This window comes from Oncorhynchus mykiss, chromosome 28 (assembly GCF_057628025.1).
Source record: "Oncorhynchus mykiss isolate SJ-2025 chromosome 28, ASM5762802v1, whole genome shotgun sequence".
Classification (NCBI taxonomy): domain Eukaryota; kingdom Metazoa; phylum Chordata; class Actinopteri; order Salmoniformes; family Salmonidae; genus Oncorhynchus; species Oncorhynchus mykiss.
In genome coordinates, this window is record NC_143049.1 from 6874382 (window position 1) to 6896321 (window position 21940).

At 43.0% G+C, this 21940-nt stretch overlaps 1 protein-coding gene across 1 annotated transcript in view; it reads right to left on the bottom strand.

Annotated features, from left to right (window-relative positions):
- Positions 1-21940, bottom strand: part of LOC110508394 (sterile alpha motif domain-containing protein 10) — a 107278-nt gene that overhangs the window by 44041 nt on the left and 41297 nt on the right. Inside the window, exon 2 of the mRNA XM_021588899.3 lies at positions 13946-14127. Coding sequence (XP_021444574.2) covers positions 13946-14127 — 182 coding nt within the window. The remainder of the gene's footprint in view (positions 1-13945; positions 14128-21940) is intronic.

The window sequence follows — 21940 nt, forward strand, 5'->3', positions numbered from 1 at the left end:
TCTCTCTCCGCTGTCTCTCTTCCCTTTTCATTGTCTTTCTCTGCCTTCGTGTCTCTCTCCCCTGTCTCTCTTCCCTTTTCATTGTCTTTCTCTGCCTCCGTGTCTCTCTCCCCTGTCTCTCTTCCCTTTTCATTGTCTTTCTCTGCCTCCGTGTCTCCCCTCTCTCTCTCTTCCCTTTTCATTGTCTTTCTCTGCCTCCGTCTCTCCCCTTTCTCTCTCTTCCCTTTTCATTGTCTTTCTCTGCCTCCGTGTCTCCCCTCTCTCTCTCTTCCCTTTTCATTGTCTTTCTCTGCCTCCGTCGCTCTCCCCTTTCTCTCTTCCCTTTTCATTGTCTTTCTCTGCCTCCGTCGCTCTCCTCTCTCTCTCTTCCCTTTTCATTGTCTTTCTCTGCCTCCGTCGCTCTCCTCTCTCTCTCTTCCCTTTTCATTGTCTTTCTCTGCCTCCGTCGCTCTCCTCTCTCTCTCTTCCCTTTTCATTGTCTTTCTCTGCCGCCGTCGCTCTCCTCTCTCTCTCTTCCCTTTTCATTGTCTTTCTCTGCCTCCGTCGCTCCCCTCTCTCTCTTCCCTTTTCATTGTCTTTCTCTGCCTCTGTCGCTCCCCCTCTCTCTCTCTTCCCTTTTCATTGTCTTTCTCTGCCTCCGTCGCTCTCCTCTCTCTCTCTCTCTCTCTTCCCTTTTCATTGTTTTTCTCTGCCTCCGTCGCTCTCCTCTCTCTCTCCCCTTTTCATTGTCTTTCTCTGCCTCCGTCGCTCCTTAATTTCCCCTCACATCTCCTCAACCCTGACCTATATCACTCACAATAACCCTTCATATACCCTTCCTCCAACATATAATATATCTCCATCCATTCTTATCTCCCTTCTTCTATAGTATCAGAATCCCCCGTATGTCCCTATTTCAACATGACACCTCATATTTCCCTCCCTATATTACGCTCCGTACAGCCTTACAGTATGTCACGTCTCATTCCAGAATCCATGAGCTCACTTCAGTATTCATTCAGACTCCTTCACCCTTGAGTGAGAGGACTGGGTCCCTGTCTCAGTAATACTCCGATGGCTCTCTCTAAGGACTGAGTGCCAGTAAAATGTCCATGATCTCAGTTGAGCAGACTTCATTTGGGCTGGATGGGATTATTTCTTCTTTCTTTCTTTCTTTCTCTGTCTGCCCTCTCTCTGTCTGGCCTCTCGCTGTCTGCCCTCTCTCTGTCTGGCCTCTCTCTGTCTCAACTGTCTACAAACAAATTACAAAAAATAAAGCATAAAACCAACCATCATCTCAATATACACAACTGGACACACTCTTTTTCTCCTCTATGCATTCACATTCCTTTCTGAAGGAAAAGTGTTATGTTGTTTCTGCTGCCCAGGAGGTCAGTGACTGTCAGTAATGAGGAAACTCTCCTAATCAGAGGCCAATACATCCCCACCCCCCACCTCTCTCTCTCTCTCTCTCTCTCTCCCTCTCAATCTCACTCTCTCTCCCTCAATTTCAATTCAATTTAAGGGCTTTATTGGCATGGGAAACATATGTTAACATGGCCAAAGTAAATGAAATAGATAATAAACAAAAGTTAAATAAATAATAAAAATGAACAGTAAACATTACACTCACAGAAGTTCCAAAATAATTGAGACATTTCAAATGTCATATTATGTTTATGTACAGTGTTGTAACAAATAGTTAAAGTACAAAAGGGAAAATAAATAAACATAAATATGGGTTGTATGGTGTTTGTTCTTCACTGGTTGACCTTTTTTTGTGGCAACAGGTCACAAATATTGCTGCTGTGATGGCACACTGTGGTATTTCACTCAGTAGATATGGGAGTTTATCAAATTTCGGATTGTACAGAGCCACAAAGAATTTGAAAACAATCTGAGGGAAATATGTGTCTCTAATATGGTCAAACATTTGGCAGGAGGTTAGGAAGTGCAGCTCAGTTTCCACATAATTTTGTGGGCAGTGAGCACATAGTCTGTCTTCTCTTGAGAGCCAGGGCAGGCTACGGCGTTCTTTCTCAATAGCAAGGCTATGCTCACAAAGTCTGTACATAGTCAAAGCTTTCCTTAAGTTTGGGTCAGTCACAGTTGTCAGGTATTCTGCCACTGGGTACTCTCTGTTTAGTGGGCCAAATGGCATTCTAGTTTGCTCTGTTTATTTGTTAATTCTTTCCAATGTGTCATAATTATCTTTTTGTTTTCTCATGATTTAGTTGGGTCTAATTGTGTTGCTGTCCTGGGGCATGTTTGTGTTTGTTAACAGAGCCCCAGGACCAGCTTGCTTAGGGGTCTCTTCTCCAGGTTCATCTCTCTGTAGGTGAAGGCTTTGTTAAGGAAGGTTTGGGAATCGCTTCCTTTTAGCTGGTTGTAGAATTTAACAGCTCTTTTCTGGATTTTGATAATTAGCAGGTATCGGCCTAAATCTGCTCTGCATGCATTATTTGGTGTTTTACGTACACGGATTATATTTGTTCAGAATTCTGCATGCAGAGTCTCAATTGGTGTTGGTCCCATTTTGTGAATTCTTGGTTGGTGAGCGGACCCCAGACCTCACAACCATGAAGGAACAATGGGTTCTATAACTGATTTAAATATTTTTAGCCAGATCCTAATTGGAATGTCTTATATCTTATGCTTCATGGAGTCATGGCAGAACGACGACACAATCCACATATAGCTGGCTGGCTGACATTGTACCGGAAGGACAGAACAGCGGCGTCTGGTAAGACAAGGGGCGGCGGACTATGTATTTTTGTAAATAACAGCTGGTGCACGATATCTAAGGAAGTCTCGAGGTTTTGCTCACCTGAGGCAGAGTATCTCATGATAAGCTGTAGACCACACCATCTACCAAGAGTTTATCTGTATTTTTCGTAGCTGTCTACATACCTCCTCAGACTGAGGCTGGCACTAAGATCACACTCAATGAGCTGTATTCCGCCATAAGAAAACATGAAAACACTCACCCAGAGGTGGCGCTACTAGTAGCCGGGGACTTAAATGGATCTTTCCAAATTTGTATCTGCATGTTAAATGTGCAACCAGAGGGAAAAAAACTCTGTAACCACCTTTACTCCACACACAGAGACACATACAAAGCTCTCCCTCGCCCTTCATTTGGCAAATCTGACCATAATTCTATCCTCCTGATTATTAGCAAAAATTAAAGCAGGAAACACCAGTGACTCGATCAATAAAAAAGTGGTCAGATGAAGCAGGTGCCAAGCTCCAGGACTGTTTTGCTAGCACAGACTAGAATATATTTCTGGAATCCTCTGATGGCATTGAGGAGTACACCACATCAGTTATTGCATTCAAGAACAAGTGCATCGATGACGTTGTCCCCAAAGTGACCGTACGTACATATTCCAACCAGAAGCCATGGACTACAAGCAACATCCGCACTGACCTAAAGGCTAGAGCTGCCGCATTCAAAGAGCTGGACTCTAACCCGGAAGCTTATGTAACCGATGTGAAATGGCTAGCTAGTTAGTGGGGTGCGCGCTAATAGCGTTTCAATCGGTGACGTCACTCGCTCTGAGACCTTGAAGTAGTTCTTACCCTTGCTCTGCAAGGGCCGCGGCTTTTGTGGAGTGATGGGTAACGATGCTTTGAGGTTGGCTGTTGTCGATGTGTGGAGAGGGTCCCTGGTTCGGGACGAGGAGAGGGACGGAAGCCAAACTGTTACATTGATGCTATTGACCCGGATCACTGGTTGCTGCGGAAAAGGAGAGGGGGGTGAGTGTAACCGATGTGAAATGGCTAGCTAGTTAGGGGGAGGTAGGCTAATAGTGTTTCAATTGGTGACGTCACTCACTCTGAGACCTTGAAGTACTTGTTCCCCCTGCTCTGCAAGGGCCGTGGAGCGATGGGTAATGATGCTTTGTGGGTGTCAGTTGTTGATGTGTAGAGGGTCCCTGTTTCGAGCCCAGGTAGGGGTTACACTTATAATACCCTCCGATGAACCATCAAACAGGCAAAACGTCAATACAGGACTAAGATTGAATCGTACTACACTGGCTCTGATGCTCGTCGGATGTGGCAGGGCTTGCAAACCATTACAGACTACAAAGGGAAGGACAGCCGAGAGCTGCCCAGTGACACAAGCCTACCGGACAAGCTAAATTACTGTGATTGCTTCGAGGCAAATAACACTGAAACATGCATGAGAGCACCAGCTGTTCCCGGAAGACTGCGTGTTCACGCTCTCCCCAGCCAATGTGACTAAGACCCTTAAACAAGTCAACATCCGGGATGCTGGCTTTCTAGGCAGAGTTCCTATTTCCAGTGTCTGTGTTCTTTTGCCCATCTTAATCTTATTTTTATTGGCCAGTCTGAGATATGGCTTTTTTTTTGCAACTATGCCTAGAAGGCCAGCATCCTGGAGTTGCCTCTTCGCTGTTGACGTTGAGACTGGTGTTTTGCGGGTACTATTTAATGAAGCTGCCAGTTGAGGACTTGTAAGGTGTCTGTTCCTCAAACTAGACACTAATGTACTTTGTCCTCTTAATCAGTTGTGCACCTGGGCCTCCAACTCTTTCTATTCTGGTTAGAGCCAGTTTGGCTGTTTTGTGAAGGGAGTAGTACACAGCATTGTACGATATCTCCAGTTTCTTGGCAATTTCTCGCATGGAATAGCCTTCATTTCTGAGAACAAGAACAGAATAACGAGTTTCAGAAGAAAGTGCTTGTTTCTGGCCATTTTGAGCCTGTAATCGAACCCACAATTGCTGATGCTCCAGATACTCAACTAGTCTAAAGAAGGGCAGTTTTATTGCTTATTTAATGAGAACAAAAGTTTTCAGCTGTGCTAACATAATTGCAAAAGGGTTTTCTAATGATCAATTAGCCTTTTAAAATGATAACCTTAAACGGATTTAACACAACGTGCCATTGGAACACAGGAGTGATGGTTGCTGATAATGGGCCTCTGTATGCCAATGTAGATATTCCATAAAAACATTGGTATTTTCCAGCTGCAGTAGTCATTTACAACATTAACCATGTCTACACTGTATTTCTGATCAATTTGATGTTATTTTAATAGACAAAAATGTGCTTTTCTTTCAAAAACAAGGACATTTTCAAGTGACCCCAAACTTTTGAACGGTAGTATATGTGAGAATTCTATTCAATGACTAGAGCTGGGCGTTCAACACCATAGTGCCCTCAAAGCTCATCAATAAACTAAGGACCATGGGACTAAACACCTCCCTCTGCAACTGGATCCTGGACTTCTTGATGGGCCACCCCCAGGTGGTAAGGGTAGGTAACAACACATCCACCACGCTGATCCTCAACACAGGAGCCCCTCAGGGGTGCGTGCTCAGTCATCTCCTGTACTCCCTGTTCACTCTGTGATCACGGCCAGGCACGACTCCAACACCATCATTAAGTTTGCCGATAACCCAACAGTGGTAGGCCTGATCACCGACAACAATGAGACCGCCTATAGGGAGGAAGTCAGAGGCCGTGGCCATGTGGTGCAAGGACAACAACCTCTCCCTCAACGTGATAAAGACAAAGGAGACGATTGTGGACTACAGGAAAAAGAGGACCGAGCACACCCCACCCCATTCTCATCGACGGGGCTACAGTGGAGCTGGCTGAGAGCTTCAAGTTCCTTGGTGTCCACATCACTAACAAACTAACATGGTCCAAGTAGACCAAGACCGTCTTGAAGAGGGCTCAACAAAACCTATTCCCCCTCAGGAGATTGCAAAGATTTGTTATGGATACTCAGATCCTGAAAAGGTTCTAAACCTGCACCATCGAGAGCATCCTGACTGGTTGCATCACTGCCTGGTATGGCAACTGCTTGGCCTCCAACCGCAAGGCACTAGAGTGTAGTGAGAACGGTCCAGTACATCACTGGGGCCAAGCTTCCTGTCATCCAGGACCTCTATACCAGGCGGTGTCAGAGGAAGGCCTTAAAAATAGTCAAAGACTCCAGCCACCCTAGTCATAAACTCTTCTCTCTGCTACCGCATGGCAAGCGGTACCCGAGCGCCAAGTCTAGGTCCAAGAGGCTTCTAAACAGCTTCTACCCCCACGCTATAAGACTCCTGAACTAATAGAATGGCTACCCAAACTATTTTCATTGCCCTGCCCGATTTTATACCATGAGTAACCTCATCTAACGCTGTAGCGGTACCCCCCTGTATATAGTCTTGCTATTTTTATTTTACTGCTGCTGTTTAATTACTTGTTACTTTTATTTCATATTCTTATCCGTATTTTTTTAAACTGCATTGTTGGTTAGGGGCTCGTAAGCAAGCATTTCACTGTAAGGTGTACACCTCTTCTATTTGGCGTATGTGACTAACATTTGATTTGATTTACATGTAAAATTGTATGTTCCTTTTGATGGCATAGATTAGAAGGTCCTTCTTGGCTTGTCTCTCGGCTCATTCACAGCTTTGTGGAAGTTACCTGTGGCGCTGATGTTTAGGCCGAGGCATGTAAAGTTTTTTTGTGTGCTCTTGGGCAACGGTTTCAAGATGGAATTTGTATTTGTGGTCCTGGCAACTGGACCTTTTTTGGAACACCATTATTTTTGTTTTACTAAGATTTACTGTCAGGGCCCAGGTCTGACAGAGTCTGTGCAGAAGATCTAGGTGCTGCTGTTGTTCCTCCTTGGTTGGTGACAGAAGCACCAGATCATCAGCAAACAGTAGACATTCGACTTCAGATCCTAGTAGGGTGAGGCCGGTTGCTGCAAACGGTTCTAGTGCCCTCTGCAATTTGTTGATATATATGTTGAAGAGGGTGGGGCTTAAGCTGCATCCCTGTCTCACCCCACGGCCCTGTGGAAAGAAATGTTTGTGTTTTTTGAAAATTTTAATTTTAACCACACACTTGTTGTTTGTGTACATGGATTTATAATGTTGTATGTTTTTCCCCTAACATCACTTTCCATCAATTTGTATAGCAGACCCTCGTGCCAAATTGAGTCAAAAGCTTTCTTGAGATCAACAAAGCATGAAAAAACTTTGCCTTTGTTTTGGTTTGTTTGTCAATTAGGGTGTGCAGTGGGAATACATGGTCTGTCGTACGGTAATTTGGTAAAAATACAATTTTCCATTTGCTTAGTACAATGTTTTCACTGAGGAATTTAACTATTCTGCTGTTAATGATATTGCAGAGGATTTTCCCAAGGTTGCTGTTGACGTATATCCCACGGTAGTTATTGGGGTTAAATTTGTCTCCACTTTTGTGGATTGAGGTGATCAGTCCTTGGTTCCAAATATTGGGGAAGGTGCCAGAGCTAAGGATGATGTTAAAGAGTTTAAGAATAGCCTATTGGAATTTGTGATCTGCATATTTTATCATTTCATTGAGGATACCATCAACACCAAATGCCTTTTTGGGGTTGGAGGGTTTGTATTTTGTCCAGTAGTTCATTCGATGTAATTGGAGAATCCAGTCAAGCTCATTACCATAACGCAACGTTTCCTATTCATGAAAATCGCAAATGAAATTAAATAAATATATTGAAACACAAGCTTAGCCTTTTGTTAACACTGTCATCTCAGATTTTCAAAATATGCTTTAACCAAAGCTACACAAGCATTTGTGTAAGAGTATTGATAGCCTAGCATAGCATTAAGCCTAGCATTCAGCAGGCAACATTTTCACAAAAACAAGAAAAGCATTCAAATAAAATAATTTACCTTTGAAGAACTTCGGATGTTTTCAATGACGAGACTGTTAGATAGCAAATGTTCATTTTTTTTCTCCCAAAAATATTATTTGTGTAAGAGAAATAGCTCCGTTTTGTTCATCACGTTTGGCTAAGAAAAAAAAAACGAAAATGCAGTCAACACAACGCCAAACTTTTTTCCAAATTAGCTCCATAATATCGACAGAAACATGGCAAACGTTGTTTAGAATCAATCCTCAAGGTGTTTTTCACAATTCTATTCGATGAAAAATCATTCCTGGCAGTCGGTTTCTCATCAAAGGCAAACGGAAAAATACTGCAGCTGGAGATTACGCAATAATTGCGACGGAGGACACCAAGCGACCACCTGGTAGATGTAGTCTCTTATGGTCAATCTTCCAATGATATGCCTACAAATACGTCACAATGCTGCAGACACCTTGGGGAAAACGTGGAAAACGTAAGCTGACTCCTAGGTCCTCCACAGCCATATAAGGAGTCATTGAAATGAGGTGGTTTCAAAAAATGCGTCACTTCCTGATTGATTTTTTTTATCTGGGTTTCACCTGTAACATCAGTTCTGTGGCACTCACAGACAATATCTTTGCAGTTTTGGAAACGTCAGTGTTTTCTTTCCAAAGCTGTCAATTATATTGTTTAAAACGGGAACGTTTTTAATCCAAAAATTAAAAGAGCGCCCCCTATATCGAATTAGTTGACTGACTTGATTAAATAAAATAAATTGTTTTGTGATTCACAATAGTGAAGGCGTAGGCTCAGATTTTCTAGGTCTCAATTTTTTGGGTTGGATAGGTTTCTCAATTTCTTTCTTAGATTTTTGCATTCTTCATCAAACCATTTGTCATTGTTGTTAATTTTCTTCTGATTTTTGTTTGAAATGTTTTGATTTGATAGGGAAGCTGAAAGATCAAATATAATGTTTAGGTTTTTTACTGTCATGTTTACACCTTCCCTATTTGAGTGAAACGTTTTGTCCAGAAAGTTGTGTAGAAGGGATTGAATTTGTTGCCTAATTGTTTTTTGTTAGGTTTTCACACTACTTTCTTTCCATCTATCATTTCTTAATATTTATTTATCTGTTCTAGTAGACTGTGATTTTGCTGTGATCTGATAGGGGTGTCAGTGGGTTGACAGTGAACGCTCTGAGAGACTCTGGGTTGAGGTCAGTGATAATGTAGTCTACAGTACTACTGCCAAGAGATGAGCTATAGGTGTACCTACCATAGGAGTCCCCTCCAAAGCCTACCATTGACTATGTACATACCCAGCGTACAACAGAGCTGCAGGAGTTGTGATCCGTTTTTTTTGTTATGTTGTCGTAGTTGTGTCTAGGGGGACATATGGGGGAGGGAATGCTGTCACCTCCAGGCAGGTGTTTGTCCCCCTGTGTGCTGAGGGTGTCAGGTTCTTGTCCAGTTCTGGCATTTAGGTCGCCACAGACTAGTACATGTCCCTGGGCCTGGAAGTGGTTGATCTCCCCCTCCAGGATGGAGAAGCTGTCTTCATTAAAGGGGATTCTAGTGGGGGGATATAGGTAGCACACAGGAGGACGTTTTTCTCTGTTTCCTTTTGAATTTCCTTTTGAATTTCTAGCCAAATGTAAAATGTTCCTGTTTTGATTAATTGAATAGAGTGAGTTAGGTCTGCTCTGTACCATATTAGCATAACCCCTGAGTCCCTTCCCGGGTCCACACCTGGTAGTTTAGTGGATGGGACTACCAGCTCTCTGTAATCTAGAGGGTAACCAGTGGGTCCATATCCTATAATCCATGTTTCTCGTAGGATGACAAAGTCTGTATTTCTGATTTCTTTGATGTCCAGGTTCCTGCCCTTTAGGCCAAAGGCAGATGACCTCAGACCTTGGATATTCCAGGATGAGATAGTGAAGGCTTTGTGTTCCATAAAGTGTCTAATGTTGTCAGCCGTGTGGTTTGGCCTCAGACCAGTAAGTGTGAGCAGAGCCTGCTGAGCATCAGGTACATGCCATTGGCTTGGTCTAGTGTAAGAGTGGGGGTTGGGCCTGTTAGCCTGTTCACTGCCTGGGTGTATGTGTGACTTTCATCTTGAGGCCCTGTTTGCAGGAGTGGGGGGCATGGGGTGGGCAGGAGGGGCATAGGTCTGAATCGCGGGGGCCTAAATGGGTTGTGGGCATGGTTGACTTGGGGGGGGTGTTGATTGGTTGGGGTGGATTGGTGTGGACTTGTCTGGTGGTGCTGTGGTCTGGATGTAAGTCCTCTCAAATTGGGTCCTGCCGGAAGAGTGTCTCAATGGTCTGGGCGTGGTGTCTATTGATCTGTTGCTCCAGTGTGAGGTGCTGGGGCTGCGGTTGAGGGCGATGTCCTTTAGGGTCCGGGAGAAGGTGGGCACTGCTGCCTTGTATAGGTGGACCTGGTCGTAAAAGGCTAATCAAGTCCAGGGTGGAGCCGTGGGCCAGGTAAACATTTGATTTTGAGGCACAGTCATGGTAAATACTTGCATTTACACGCTGTACGGTGGGGAAAGTAGAAGAAGCTTTTTTAATCACTCCCTTGAGTGCTGTGGCCACCCTTTCCTGCTGTGCTCTCAGGTCGTGTGTGCCTGTGTGAATTATTATGTGGCTAGGTGAACCTAGTTGGTCCTCAGAGAGAAGGTCTAGGGCGCGCTGGATGTTTGGCCACCAGAGTTTAGACACTGTGTTTGGGGAAAAGTTTATTTTCTTGTATATATTTCAATTTGAGTCCATACGGTGTACAATCTGTGGCTTGTGTATGTCCTCAGTGGGGGGGGTTGTCAGGAGGGCTATCAGGGTGGCTGACGGGGGTGCTCAGAGGGTGTTCGATCCCCTGGGCTTGGGGTTCTCCATTTGTCTGTTCTGCTGTGATGTGGAGGATATGGTCAAGGTCTGGAGTGGAGTGTTCTGCGCTCTCTCTCATTCTCCCCTCTCTCTCACTCTCTCCCTGCCATTGGCAGTTAGTTCCCTCAAATGAAACCCAGTGATATGTTGTCAGCAGACAGAATGTAGAAGTAGACACGGTGTACTGATCTTGGTTGGTGATGTTTATCGATCGCTAGACAAAACATTATGAACACCTAGCATCAACGTAGCTTGGTCACGAAAATCAGAAAAGCAATCAAATTAATCGTTTACCTTTGATGACCTTTGGATGTTTTCACTCACGAGACTCCCAGTTACACAATAAATGTTCCTTTTGTTCCATAAAGATTATTTTTATATCCAAAATACCTCTGTTTGTTTGGCACGTTATGTTCATAAATCCACAGGAAAGAGTGGTCACGACAACGCAGACAAAATCCAAACAGTATCTGAAAATGTCCACAGAAACATGTCAAACGTTTTTTATAATCAATCCCCAGGTTGTTTTTAAAATATATTATCAATAAAATATCAACCGCAACTGTCTTTTTCAGTAGGAAAGGGAAAGGCAATGGCTGCCCAAACTCTATTGCGCCAAGCAAAACGCTGCAGCCATACAATGACGATGTTATCTTTCTCGCTCATTTTTCAAAATAAAAGCCTGAAACTATGTCTAAAGACTTTTGACACTTTGAGGAAGCGATAGGAAAAGGAATCTGGTTGATATCCCTTTAAATGGAGCAAAGACAGGCTATGGAACATGGAGTTTTCAAAATAGAAGCCACTTCCTGGTTTGATTTTCCTCAGGGTTTCGCCTACAATATCAGTTCTGTTATACTCACAGACAATATTTTGACTGTTTTGGAAACTTTAGAGTGTTTTCTATCCTTATCTGTCAATTATATGCATATTCTAGCATCTGGTCCTGAGAAATATTCTGTTTACTTTGGGAATGTTATTTTTCCAAACATAAATAGTGCCCCCTAGCTTCAAGAGGTTAATAAATCCATGCCTTTTGCGGCCAGTGCCCGTTGTGCCTTTGGGCTGAATATAATCATTCACCCTTCTCCCCGACTGCGTGCCAAAGCACCTCTCACTCACATCGCTCTCAGTCATGTGATTGGGTCTTTCTTACATGTCTGTCGGGGACGCAACTGCATGCTTCCTTATCCAATTCAGAGGTGCATATTGAAGATATTGGAAGAACTGTCCACATTTACTTTTTCAGCCAACAAGATGAGTAGGCCTAACGAACAGCAAAAGCAATAAGGATATGTCAATCTACTATCCCCCATAGTACAAAAGCTGACTCTTTGCGAGAAATAAATATTCCTAAACATAGTCTGGGACAGTTGTGGGATGCGATAGATCCCAAATGAATACAACCACTACCATGGAAAAACCTGTTTGAAGCAATGAGCCTGACACAACAGATGAGAATGTTTTGCTTAACATTTTGATAAACTATTAGGCTATTTCTTCACATTATACGCTCAGCAATGTGAACACTGTAGTAAGCATGTATGTTCCATTAGCAGGACAACACCATTCTCGAAAGTGACCACAACTGGGATTATGCAGGTAATGATTTTATTATAAAGGTGCATTTTTATGTTGAAAATTATCTTCCCCAAACTTGAAACTCAAGCGCTGCGTGTGTATACAAGTTAGGCTTTACACCCCTTTTTAAAGCGGATTAATGTGCTTCATTAGTTATTTGGTCACTTTAGTTGTGATACTAACCTTATCAAAACATATAGGCCTATGGGCTACGTGAGGTGATTTGAAAAAGTCACAAATAAAGCACGCACAGTTTGCAATTCACAAGAGATAATATATAAATCACAAGTGATAGGCTCTCTCACCTATCACACTATTATTGATTTTATCTTGTCTTTACATAGTGCCTTTGGAAGTATTTAGACCCCTTGATTTTTTCCACATTTGTTACGCCTTATTCTAAAATGGATTTGTTTTTTCCTCTCATCAATATACACACAATATCCCATAAAGACGAAGCAAAAAGTTATTTTACATCTTTTTATATCACATTTACATAAGTATTCAGACCCTTTACTCAGTACTTTGTTGAAGCACCTTTGTCAGTGATTACAGCATTGAGTCATCTTGGGTATGACGCGTCAAGCTTGGCACACCTGTATGTGGGGAGTTTCTTCCATTCTTCTCTCCAGATCCTCTCAAGCTCTGTCAGGTTGGATGGGGAGCGTTGCTGCACAGCTATTTTCAGGTCTCTCCAGAGATGTTAGATCGGATTCAAGTCCGGGCTCTGTCTGGGCCACTCAAGGACATTTAGAAACTTGTCCAGAAGCCACTCCTGCATTGTCTTAACTGTGTGCTTAGGGTCATTGTCCTGTTGGAAGGTGAACCTTAGCCCCAGTCTGAGGTCCTGAGTGCTCTGGAGCAGGTTTTTAACAAGGATCTCTCTGTACTTTGCTCCATTCATCTTTTCCTCGATCCTGACCAGACCCTGGCGCTGAAAAACACCACCACAGCATGGGATGGTGCCAGGTTTCCTCCTGATGCGATGCTTGGCATTCATGCCAAAAAGTTCAATCTTGGTTTCATCAGACCAGAGAATCTTGTTTCTCATGGTCGGAGAGTCTTTAGGTGCCTTTTAGCAAACTCCAAGTGGGCTGTCATGTGCCATTTACTGAGGAGTGGCTTCCGTCTGGCCACTCTACCATAAAAGCCTGATTGGTGGAGTGCTTCAGAGATGTTTGTCCTTTTGGAAGGTTCTCCCATATCCACACAGGAACTCTGGAGCTCTGTCACAGTGACCATCTGGTTCTTGGTCACCTTTCTGATCAGGGCCCTTCTCCCCCGATTGCTCAGTTTGGCCGGGCTGGCAGCTCTTGGAAGAGTCTTGGTGGTTCCAAACTTCTTCCATTTAAGAATGATGGAGGCCAATGTGTTCTTGGACCTTCAATGCTGCATACATTTTTTGGTGCTCTTCCCCCAGATCTGTGCCTTGACACAGTCCTGTCTCGGTGCGCTACAAACAATTCCTTCGACCTAATTTCTTGGGTTTTGCTCTGACATGCACTGTCAACTATAAGACCTTATATAGACAGGTGTGTGCCTTTCCAAATCATGTCCAATAAATTGAATTTACCACAGGTGGACTCCAATTTAGTTGTAGAAACATCTCAAGGATGATCAATGGAAACAGGATGCACCTGAGCTCCATTTTGAGTCTCGTAGCAAAGGGTCTGAATACTTATGTTAATAAGGTATTTCTGTATTTGTCATTATGGGGTATTGTTTGTAGATTGCTGAGGACTTTTTATTTTATTTAATCCATTTTAGAATAAGGCTGCAACATAACAAAATGTAGAAAAAGTCATGGGGTTTGAAAACTTTCCAAAGCCAAACTATGCCCACTATACCTGTATGCCCTTTGAGCCAGGTTGCTGCAGTAGTTTGACGGCGCGTGTATACGTGTTCATCTGTCCCCTCCCATCGTGCCAGGTGAGACTAGACCCTGGCCGGCGAGGCAGTTGGTAGCTTAGCTCCTCTGCAGAAACGGTTTGCTCCAGGGATGCACGGCAGAAGCTGAAGCTGGACGCAGCTGCAGACAGACAGACAGTTTAGTTTATTAGATGTTTGAGAAACATAGATGCACTTCTAATTCTGACGTGAGACCGAGAGCTTGTTGAATAAAATCCCCCAAACCATTCAGTTAAAAACACTCTCAGTTGTATGTGGCCATGTCATAGTAGTCATAAAACATACTGTATATATAATAAGAGATCACTTACGGAAAATAAAATATGGTTTAAAAATATTAAACTCAAATCCAGGATTAATTGAACAAAAACTCTTCAATATCAATGTGACTACTACTACAGTTCTATAACTTACTGTAACCCTGCCCTTTCTCTCCTGCCCCTCTCTCTCTCCCCAGTCTCTATTTAGTTCTGTGTTTCATAGTGACAGAGAGACAGTGTTTTGAGTTTTGACAATTCTGGACAATTCTGGTGTAAATCTGCTCACAGCTGACAAGCCAGAGACTGTTCCGTAGAGCAGAGGTGATACAGAGTTCAGAGAAACATTAAGGAGAAACAAAAAAAAGAGAGCAGTGATGTCTTTCCTATCTGCTTCTGCTTTCTCCTCTCTCCCCTCTCTCCCCCATCCTCTGCTTTCCCATCTCTGTCGATTATGTGGTCCCTCTCTCTGCTGTCCTATGTTGTTTGTCTGTGGGGTTGAATATCAGAGATTACAGCAGAGGAGAACAGCAGAAAGAGAGGGTGAGAGAGAGAGGGGGTGGGAGGAGGAGAGAACAGGAGAAAGAGAGGGTGAGAGAGAGGGGGTGAGAGGAGGAGACAGAAGGGAGAGAACAGCAGAAAGAGAGGGTGAGAGAGAGGGGGTGAGAGGAGGAGACAGAAGGGAGAGAACAGCAGAAAGAGAGGGTGAGAGAGAGGGGGTGAGAGGAGGAGACAGAAGGGAGAGAACAGGAGGAGAAGCATTGAGCGGGCCTTCCCAGTAAACTTAGCAGGGGGAGAGAACAGGAGAAAGAGAGGGGGTGAGAGGAGGAGACAGAAGGGAGAGAACAGGAGGAGAAGCATTGAGTGGGCCTTCCCAGTAAACTTAGCAGGGAGAGAGAAGAAGAGGAAGGAGAGTGGAGAGTCCTGTCAGTAAACTGTAAATCGACTGGTTATGGGCGAAGAGAGAGAAAGATGGAGAGAGAAGGAGGAGTAGAGCGATAGATAGTGGGAGGGACGGATAATGATTTGGTGAATAACTGAGGAATGTTGGGAGACTACAGGTTTTAGTGGTTTATTACCAGCACCAACCATATACCCAATCTATTCCAGTCCCTTTGAAAGTGTTCCAGACAAAGTGCTTTCATCAGCCAGCACCCTTTCACAGTGAACTAAACTGGCCTCTGTTCAATAAAGTGAACCTCCTGGCTAGGGAATGGGATCCACAGTAATATACAGGATATACCCACTACTATACAGGATATACACAGTACTATACAGGATATACACAGTACTATACAGGATATACACCTCTTCATTAAGGATCCAATGTTTATCTCAATTTCAAGTCATTTAGGGGCAACAATTAAGTACCATAATAGCTTCTTAGCAAATGGCAATTTCTCAAGCAAGAATTTTGCTCGGACTGTCTGGGAGTGGTCTGAGTAGGGAAGGGAAAACAGAACGTGCTATTATTGGCAGAGAGGTTTGGAACTCTTTCTTATTGGTCAATTAACTTATTTATCGCACCAAAATAGGCTGAGATTTCAGGCAGTCTTTTGAACATGTCTTACACTGAAAGGGCATTATCATAATTTTCACAATAATATTCCAACCTCATAGTGTGGAAATCTATAAAAAATAAAAATAAACACATTTTTGACTGCACTGAGCCTTTAAGACCAGCCACACATGATTAACTACTGTCCCCACCTTCATTGACACAACACTATAACTGACATCAGAGCTTATGGTTTCATTTGCAGGTCACTCTCTGCTCACAAGCATTTCGCCACACTCGCATTAACATCTGCTAACCATGTGTATGTGACAAATACATTTGATTTGATTAGTGTCTTCTATCCAGAGAAGAAGGTTTGAATGACCTCTGATATTCACTGCAGAGCAGTAAACGACACATCAGACGTGTCATTGGTGAAGGGTGAGAGAGACTCAGTCAAGGGCAAAGCCCAAGGGGATATGTGCAGTCAAATTTAATGATGACACCCTATGAGGACACCCTATACAAATTGATGACACCCTATACTTTCTAGTGCAGTACATTTGACAAAAGCTCAGAATTAGTGCTCTTTATGGGAAATCAGGTGTTTAATTTAGTTTTAAAAAGTTGTCTCCAATGTGTGTTTCCTGGTCTCTTATGACGCAGTCTCAGTTGTATACTTGTGTGTGCCATAGCACTCTCTCTGTACCTTTCCTATGATTCAGCAGGATAGAGTATATATCTCCTTGGCCATCTGTCTGTCTATATTTATATATATTTGATCAGATTGGAGCCAGGCCATCTCCCCCATCTCGACTTCCTCAGTAAGTGATGTTGTATTAAGTGCTACCGTCGTTCTCAATACAATATATTATCACCTAGAGGGGAGAGGGATGAGGGAAGGAGATGGGAGGAGGGGATTAGAGGAGGAGAGGAGAGTGACCACATGAATGGAGGGAGAGGAAGGAGACAATGAAAGAGAAAGGAAGAGACGGTGGAAATACAGAGAAGTTAAAGATGCTTCACTTGAATTGCAGTCTTCTATCTAGAGGAGGTTTGAAATACCTCTGATGTTCACTGGAGAGTACTAAACTGCATACAGGGCCTTCTGAAAGTATTCAGAACCCGTTGACTTTTTTCACGTTGTTACGTTACAGCCTTATTCTAAAATGGATTAAAATAAATCTACACACAGTACCACACAATGACAAAACAATTATTTTTTTGAAAATGTTGCAAATTTATTGCAAATAAAGACAGAATAACCTTATTTACGTAAGTATTCAGACCCTTTGCTATGAGACTCGAAATTGAGCTCAGGTGCATCCTGTTTCCATGGATCATCCTTGAGATATTTCTACAACTTGATTGGAATCCACCTGTGGTAAATTAAATAGATTGGACATGATTTGGAAAGGTACACAGCTGTTTATTTAAGGTCCCACAATTGACAGTGCATATCAGAGAAAAAGCCAAGCCATGAGGTTGAAGGAATTGTCCGTAGAGCTCTGAGACAGGATTGTGTCGAGGCACAGATCTGGGGTAGGGTACCAAAAAATATTCTGCAGCATTGAAGGTCCCCAAGAACACAGTGGCCTCCATCATTCTAAAATGTAAGAAGTTTGGAACCACCAAGACTCTTCCTAGAGCTGACCGTCCAGACAAACTGAGCAATTAAGATGCTTAAACAAAGCACTGAGTAAATGGTCTGAATACTTATATAAATTGGAAATTTAAGTTTTTTAAGTTGAATGAATTAGCAAAAAAAATGTAGAAAAACCTGCTTTTTGCTTCGTCATTATGTGGTATTGTGTGTAGATTGAGGGGAAAAAACTATTGAATACATTTTTGAATAAGGCTGTAACCTCACAAAATGTGGGAAAAGTCAAGGGTCTGAATACTTTCTGAAGGCACTGTATGTTTCATTGGTGAAAGGTGAGAGAGACTCAGAGTCAAGAGCAAAGCCCAAGGGGAAAAGGGATAGACAAAAACAAACCTTTTACCAGGTCAAACACCTGGACTCTATTGGAGCGCGTCCCCATCTCCACTTAACCATATCACAGCTAAAGCTTTTGAAATCTCCAAGCTATTCCCCTTTTTAAAAGACAATACCATGGACGGTTGTTCCAATCCAAATCCCACGGTAGAATACCATAGCACTTTTGAACAGTACTAATTTGCTCCAAAAGAGGGCATTCTAATTCTGGGGGCTAAAAACATCCCCTCCCACATTTTGGCCACATAATCTGAGAGCGTCCGAAACTTCATTCTGCAGTAATTTCACGCTTTCTGTAATACATGAATCATAAAACGCTAAATATAGAGTGGACAGCACAAAATGCATAGCAGATTTGCCTTAGGTCTAACTGTGGTCTAAATGATGTCTCTCAGCAAATGTGTTCATGGAGTAGGACCAGGGTATTTAAGGGGTCTCTCTCTATGGGACCCCTTAAATTAGACCATCTCCCAGAGCGGAGCAGGGGAGGGGAGGCAAGAAGGGAAATCTAGAAATAAAACCCTATCTTTTTTCAAGGCACAATCACTGGCCCTCAATCCTGAACACAGATTGTATATGTGCCCTGTAGCTCTCAGAAACAGGGGAAATAATCGCCCATCTGTACCCCCAGAGTAGAGTAAAGAGAAGTGTTGAAAGGTCAATGTACAAAATGCCAGACTTTGACCTTAGCACTCAGTCTCTCCAGGCACCGTGTCTATGAGGCCGAGGGGGCACAGTGTTAGACAGTGTTAGGAGGAGAGGACTTGCATTCCCAGTGAGAGTGAACGTCCCAGCTGGTGATTTATATAAGCCCATATAGATGTACAATGTGATAGTACAGAGGAAACAGAACTATTGATTATCTCCCACTGTGTCACACATTTACACTTCAGATAACACACGCAGAGATACTTTCTCCTCTCCTTTCCTCCTCTCTCCCTCCCTCCTAAGTTATATCCAGGACTGACTAGCTCCTTCACCTCTGAACATCATAGAACTGCCTCAGGCTGTCTGTTTATCGTCCTCCTGGTATGAAGCTAAAGGGTGATAACAAGGGGTGACTGGAGAGAACTGTCAGGATGGTGACTTACTAAGAGGATGAAGGGGTGAAGGAATAGTGGGATGACGGTAAACAGATATGTAATGAAGGAGAAATGTGGTGATGAGGGCATAGACAAATGGTTGGAGCAAATGATGAGAATGGAATGGAGCGAATGGAATGGCATCAAACACATGGAAACCATGTATTTAGTGTGGTTGATACCATTCCACCTATTCCGCTACCAGCCGTTACCACGAGTGCGTCCTCTCCAATTAAGGGGCTACCAACCTCCTGTGGTCTTGATATTACGAAGTAAACACTCACATCTCTGAAATAGGTGTAATCACTATAGTCTAAAGACAAACACGCACGCTAAAGAGAAGTACCTTCAGCAATAGCCTGCAGAGTCCTGCAGGGTGATAGCTGGGATGGGGGAATCAGTGAGCTCCTTGGTCTAATCATCAGCTTCAACTAAAAATCACAGGTCTCTAACGAATTTAGTTGATTCTCAATACTTGTTTTAATGTAAACTGGTGGAAGGACTGTAACTTGCATGGACAGCAAAGCTCCATTGTATCTACCCACACACTGGTCTGCAAGTGATGTAAGTAGAGTGGACTCCAGTTCATTGTAATGGTCACATGTAGTGTGTAGATCGATACCGTGCTCCCCTGCCGTGACCTCAAACCACAGAGAGATGGATTGACTGTCCTCAAGCTCTAACCACTACCCACTGACTTACTACCTGTGTGTATGTGTATGTTTTTTCCAGGGAAGGTATGCATTGATGAAATAACCATTGTTGGCTATGTATATGCTAATGATCTGTATTGAACTGCACTGTAGATACGTGTACTGTATAAATTCAGCATGCTTGTCCTAGATTAGAGTCCTACCGCTGCCATAGAGCCTAGTGGCAGCCTAGGCAAGAACTCATGCAAATCCTGTTCATATGTAATCATATTTAGACGTTTTTATTTTCAATAGTTACATTTGTGTTGATCAAATCTTGATATCATTCCTGCCCGTAAATAGCTGAAAATCAGTGTTGTCAACAAGCCGGCTAATGCTAGCTAGCCGGTGTCTGTTTTAATTAGAAATACATTACTACTGACTTTGGGTTATTTTTCACCAACGGTGACCAAGAGGAGGCTTATGCATCCAGAACTGGCAGTGGGCCAGCTTTTTCATTGCTTAGGAGGATACTTCTGAAGTAAGGAATAGGCTGTATTCTGTGGGGAGCTCAAACTTCATCACAGTCCCAACACAAAGAATCTGCAGATGGTGGAGACGCCCTGGAGCCGTTTGGTCGCCTACCTTCCTGCCTTTAGACATGCTGACCTGACCACCACCACCGCTGACCATCTCAATAAATTAAATATTATTTGACACATGCTGTCAAGGCTGTAGTTAACTGGTGAAAGGAGTCAGGTGCAGGAGAGATGAGATGCGTGGACAAGGTATTTAATACAAGATAACACCAGTATAAACACAATACTATGGTACTGGAAAAATACCGGTACCACGACAAACAGGCGTATTAACAAAACCCGGCAACAAAATACCCAGCCGTCAGTAACAGCCTGAACCATAAAACACGCCCATAAAAATGAGGGAAACCAGAGGGTTAAATAAGGAACATGTAATGGAGGAATTGAAACCAGGTGTGTAGAAAACAAAGACAAAACAAATGGAAAATGAAAAGTGGATCGGTGATGACTAGAAGGACGGTGGCGTCGACCGCCGAATGCCGCTCGAACAAGGAGAGGGACCGACTCCAGGGGAAGTCGTGACACATGCTTTGCAAACAACAGGTGAAATGCTTACTTACAAGCCCTTCCAAACAATGCAGAGAAAAAAAAGAATTAGAAAAATAATAAAACGAAGAATAAATATACAAAGAGAAAATAAAATAATGGGCAAATATTGCTGACGTTGAGGAGAGGTTGTTGTCCTGGCAACAAACTGCCAGGTCTCTGACCTCCTCCCTGTATGCTCTCATCTTCGTCAGTGATCAGGCCTACCACCATCATCTCGTCTGTAAACTTAACCATGTCTCTGACCTCCTCCCTGTATGCTCTCATCGTCGTCAGTGATCAGGCCTACCACCATCATGTCGTCTGTAAACTTAACCATTTCATGTGTATGATCACACATTTGTGACCATTGCTGAATGGTCCCTGCAGCGTACCATCGCAAATATGTAATTGGAACAGTCGCATCGGATCGCATCTAAACAGTATTGTTGTCTGAAAAGCAAGTTTTGTACTGATGAGAAATAAATATCTCCACAACTTTATTCCTCAATTTCACCTTCTATAGGAATGCAAACTTAATCATCAAAGCATCACACGGAGGACATCACACAGCCAAACTCCTTCCAAAAACCATTCTAAATAACTGGTTGCGCTGACAAAACACAACATTAGTTTAGCGACCAAACAGCTAGACTTGTTTACAATCTCTGGTGAGTACAAGGGACTAATGTAATGTTGTTTTGAAAAGAGATGCGGCTAAAATCTTTATGATGGGGGATTTATCAACACATGGGGGGCAAACACTAAAGAAGTTCATGAGCTAAATAAAAATACAACAGGCAACCCTGAGGTACCAGTTACAATCTGATGCCAAGTTCAAAACTACTGGGATCTTGGAAGTGGGAACTCAGAAATCTCTGACTTCCGACTTCAGTGCATTCAAGATGACTGGGAACTCTGGAAAAAAAACGAGGTCCGTCGTTTTGAATAGTCATCCAACTCGGAATTCCAACTCAAGAACTCTCTGGGGCCTCTTTCTAGAGCTCCGACTGTCTGACTTGAAGATCACTGACATCATGATTTGACCTCATATTTTTCTGAGTTCCAATTTGTCTTGAAAGCGCCATAAGTCAGTCGAGTGAACCTTCACCTCGTTTTGTTATAACATCTTTGGTCTGACAGAAGCTTACGTGACAATCAGAATGCATTGTATGATCTCAACTAACATGGCGCCACACATACTGAAGCTGGCAAAAATTATAGCTAAGGATTAGCTATTTTAAACACATATGTGTCCATTACAATCTATGCAAGAATCAGAATGCATTATTTGTCACCAGTACTTGAAAACGTGAATAAAACAGTAAATACAGTGCCTTGCGAA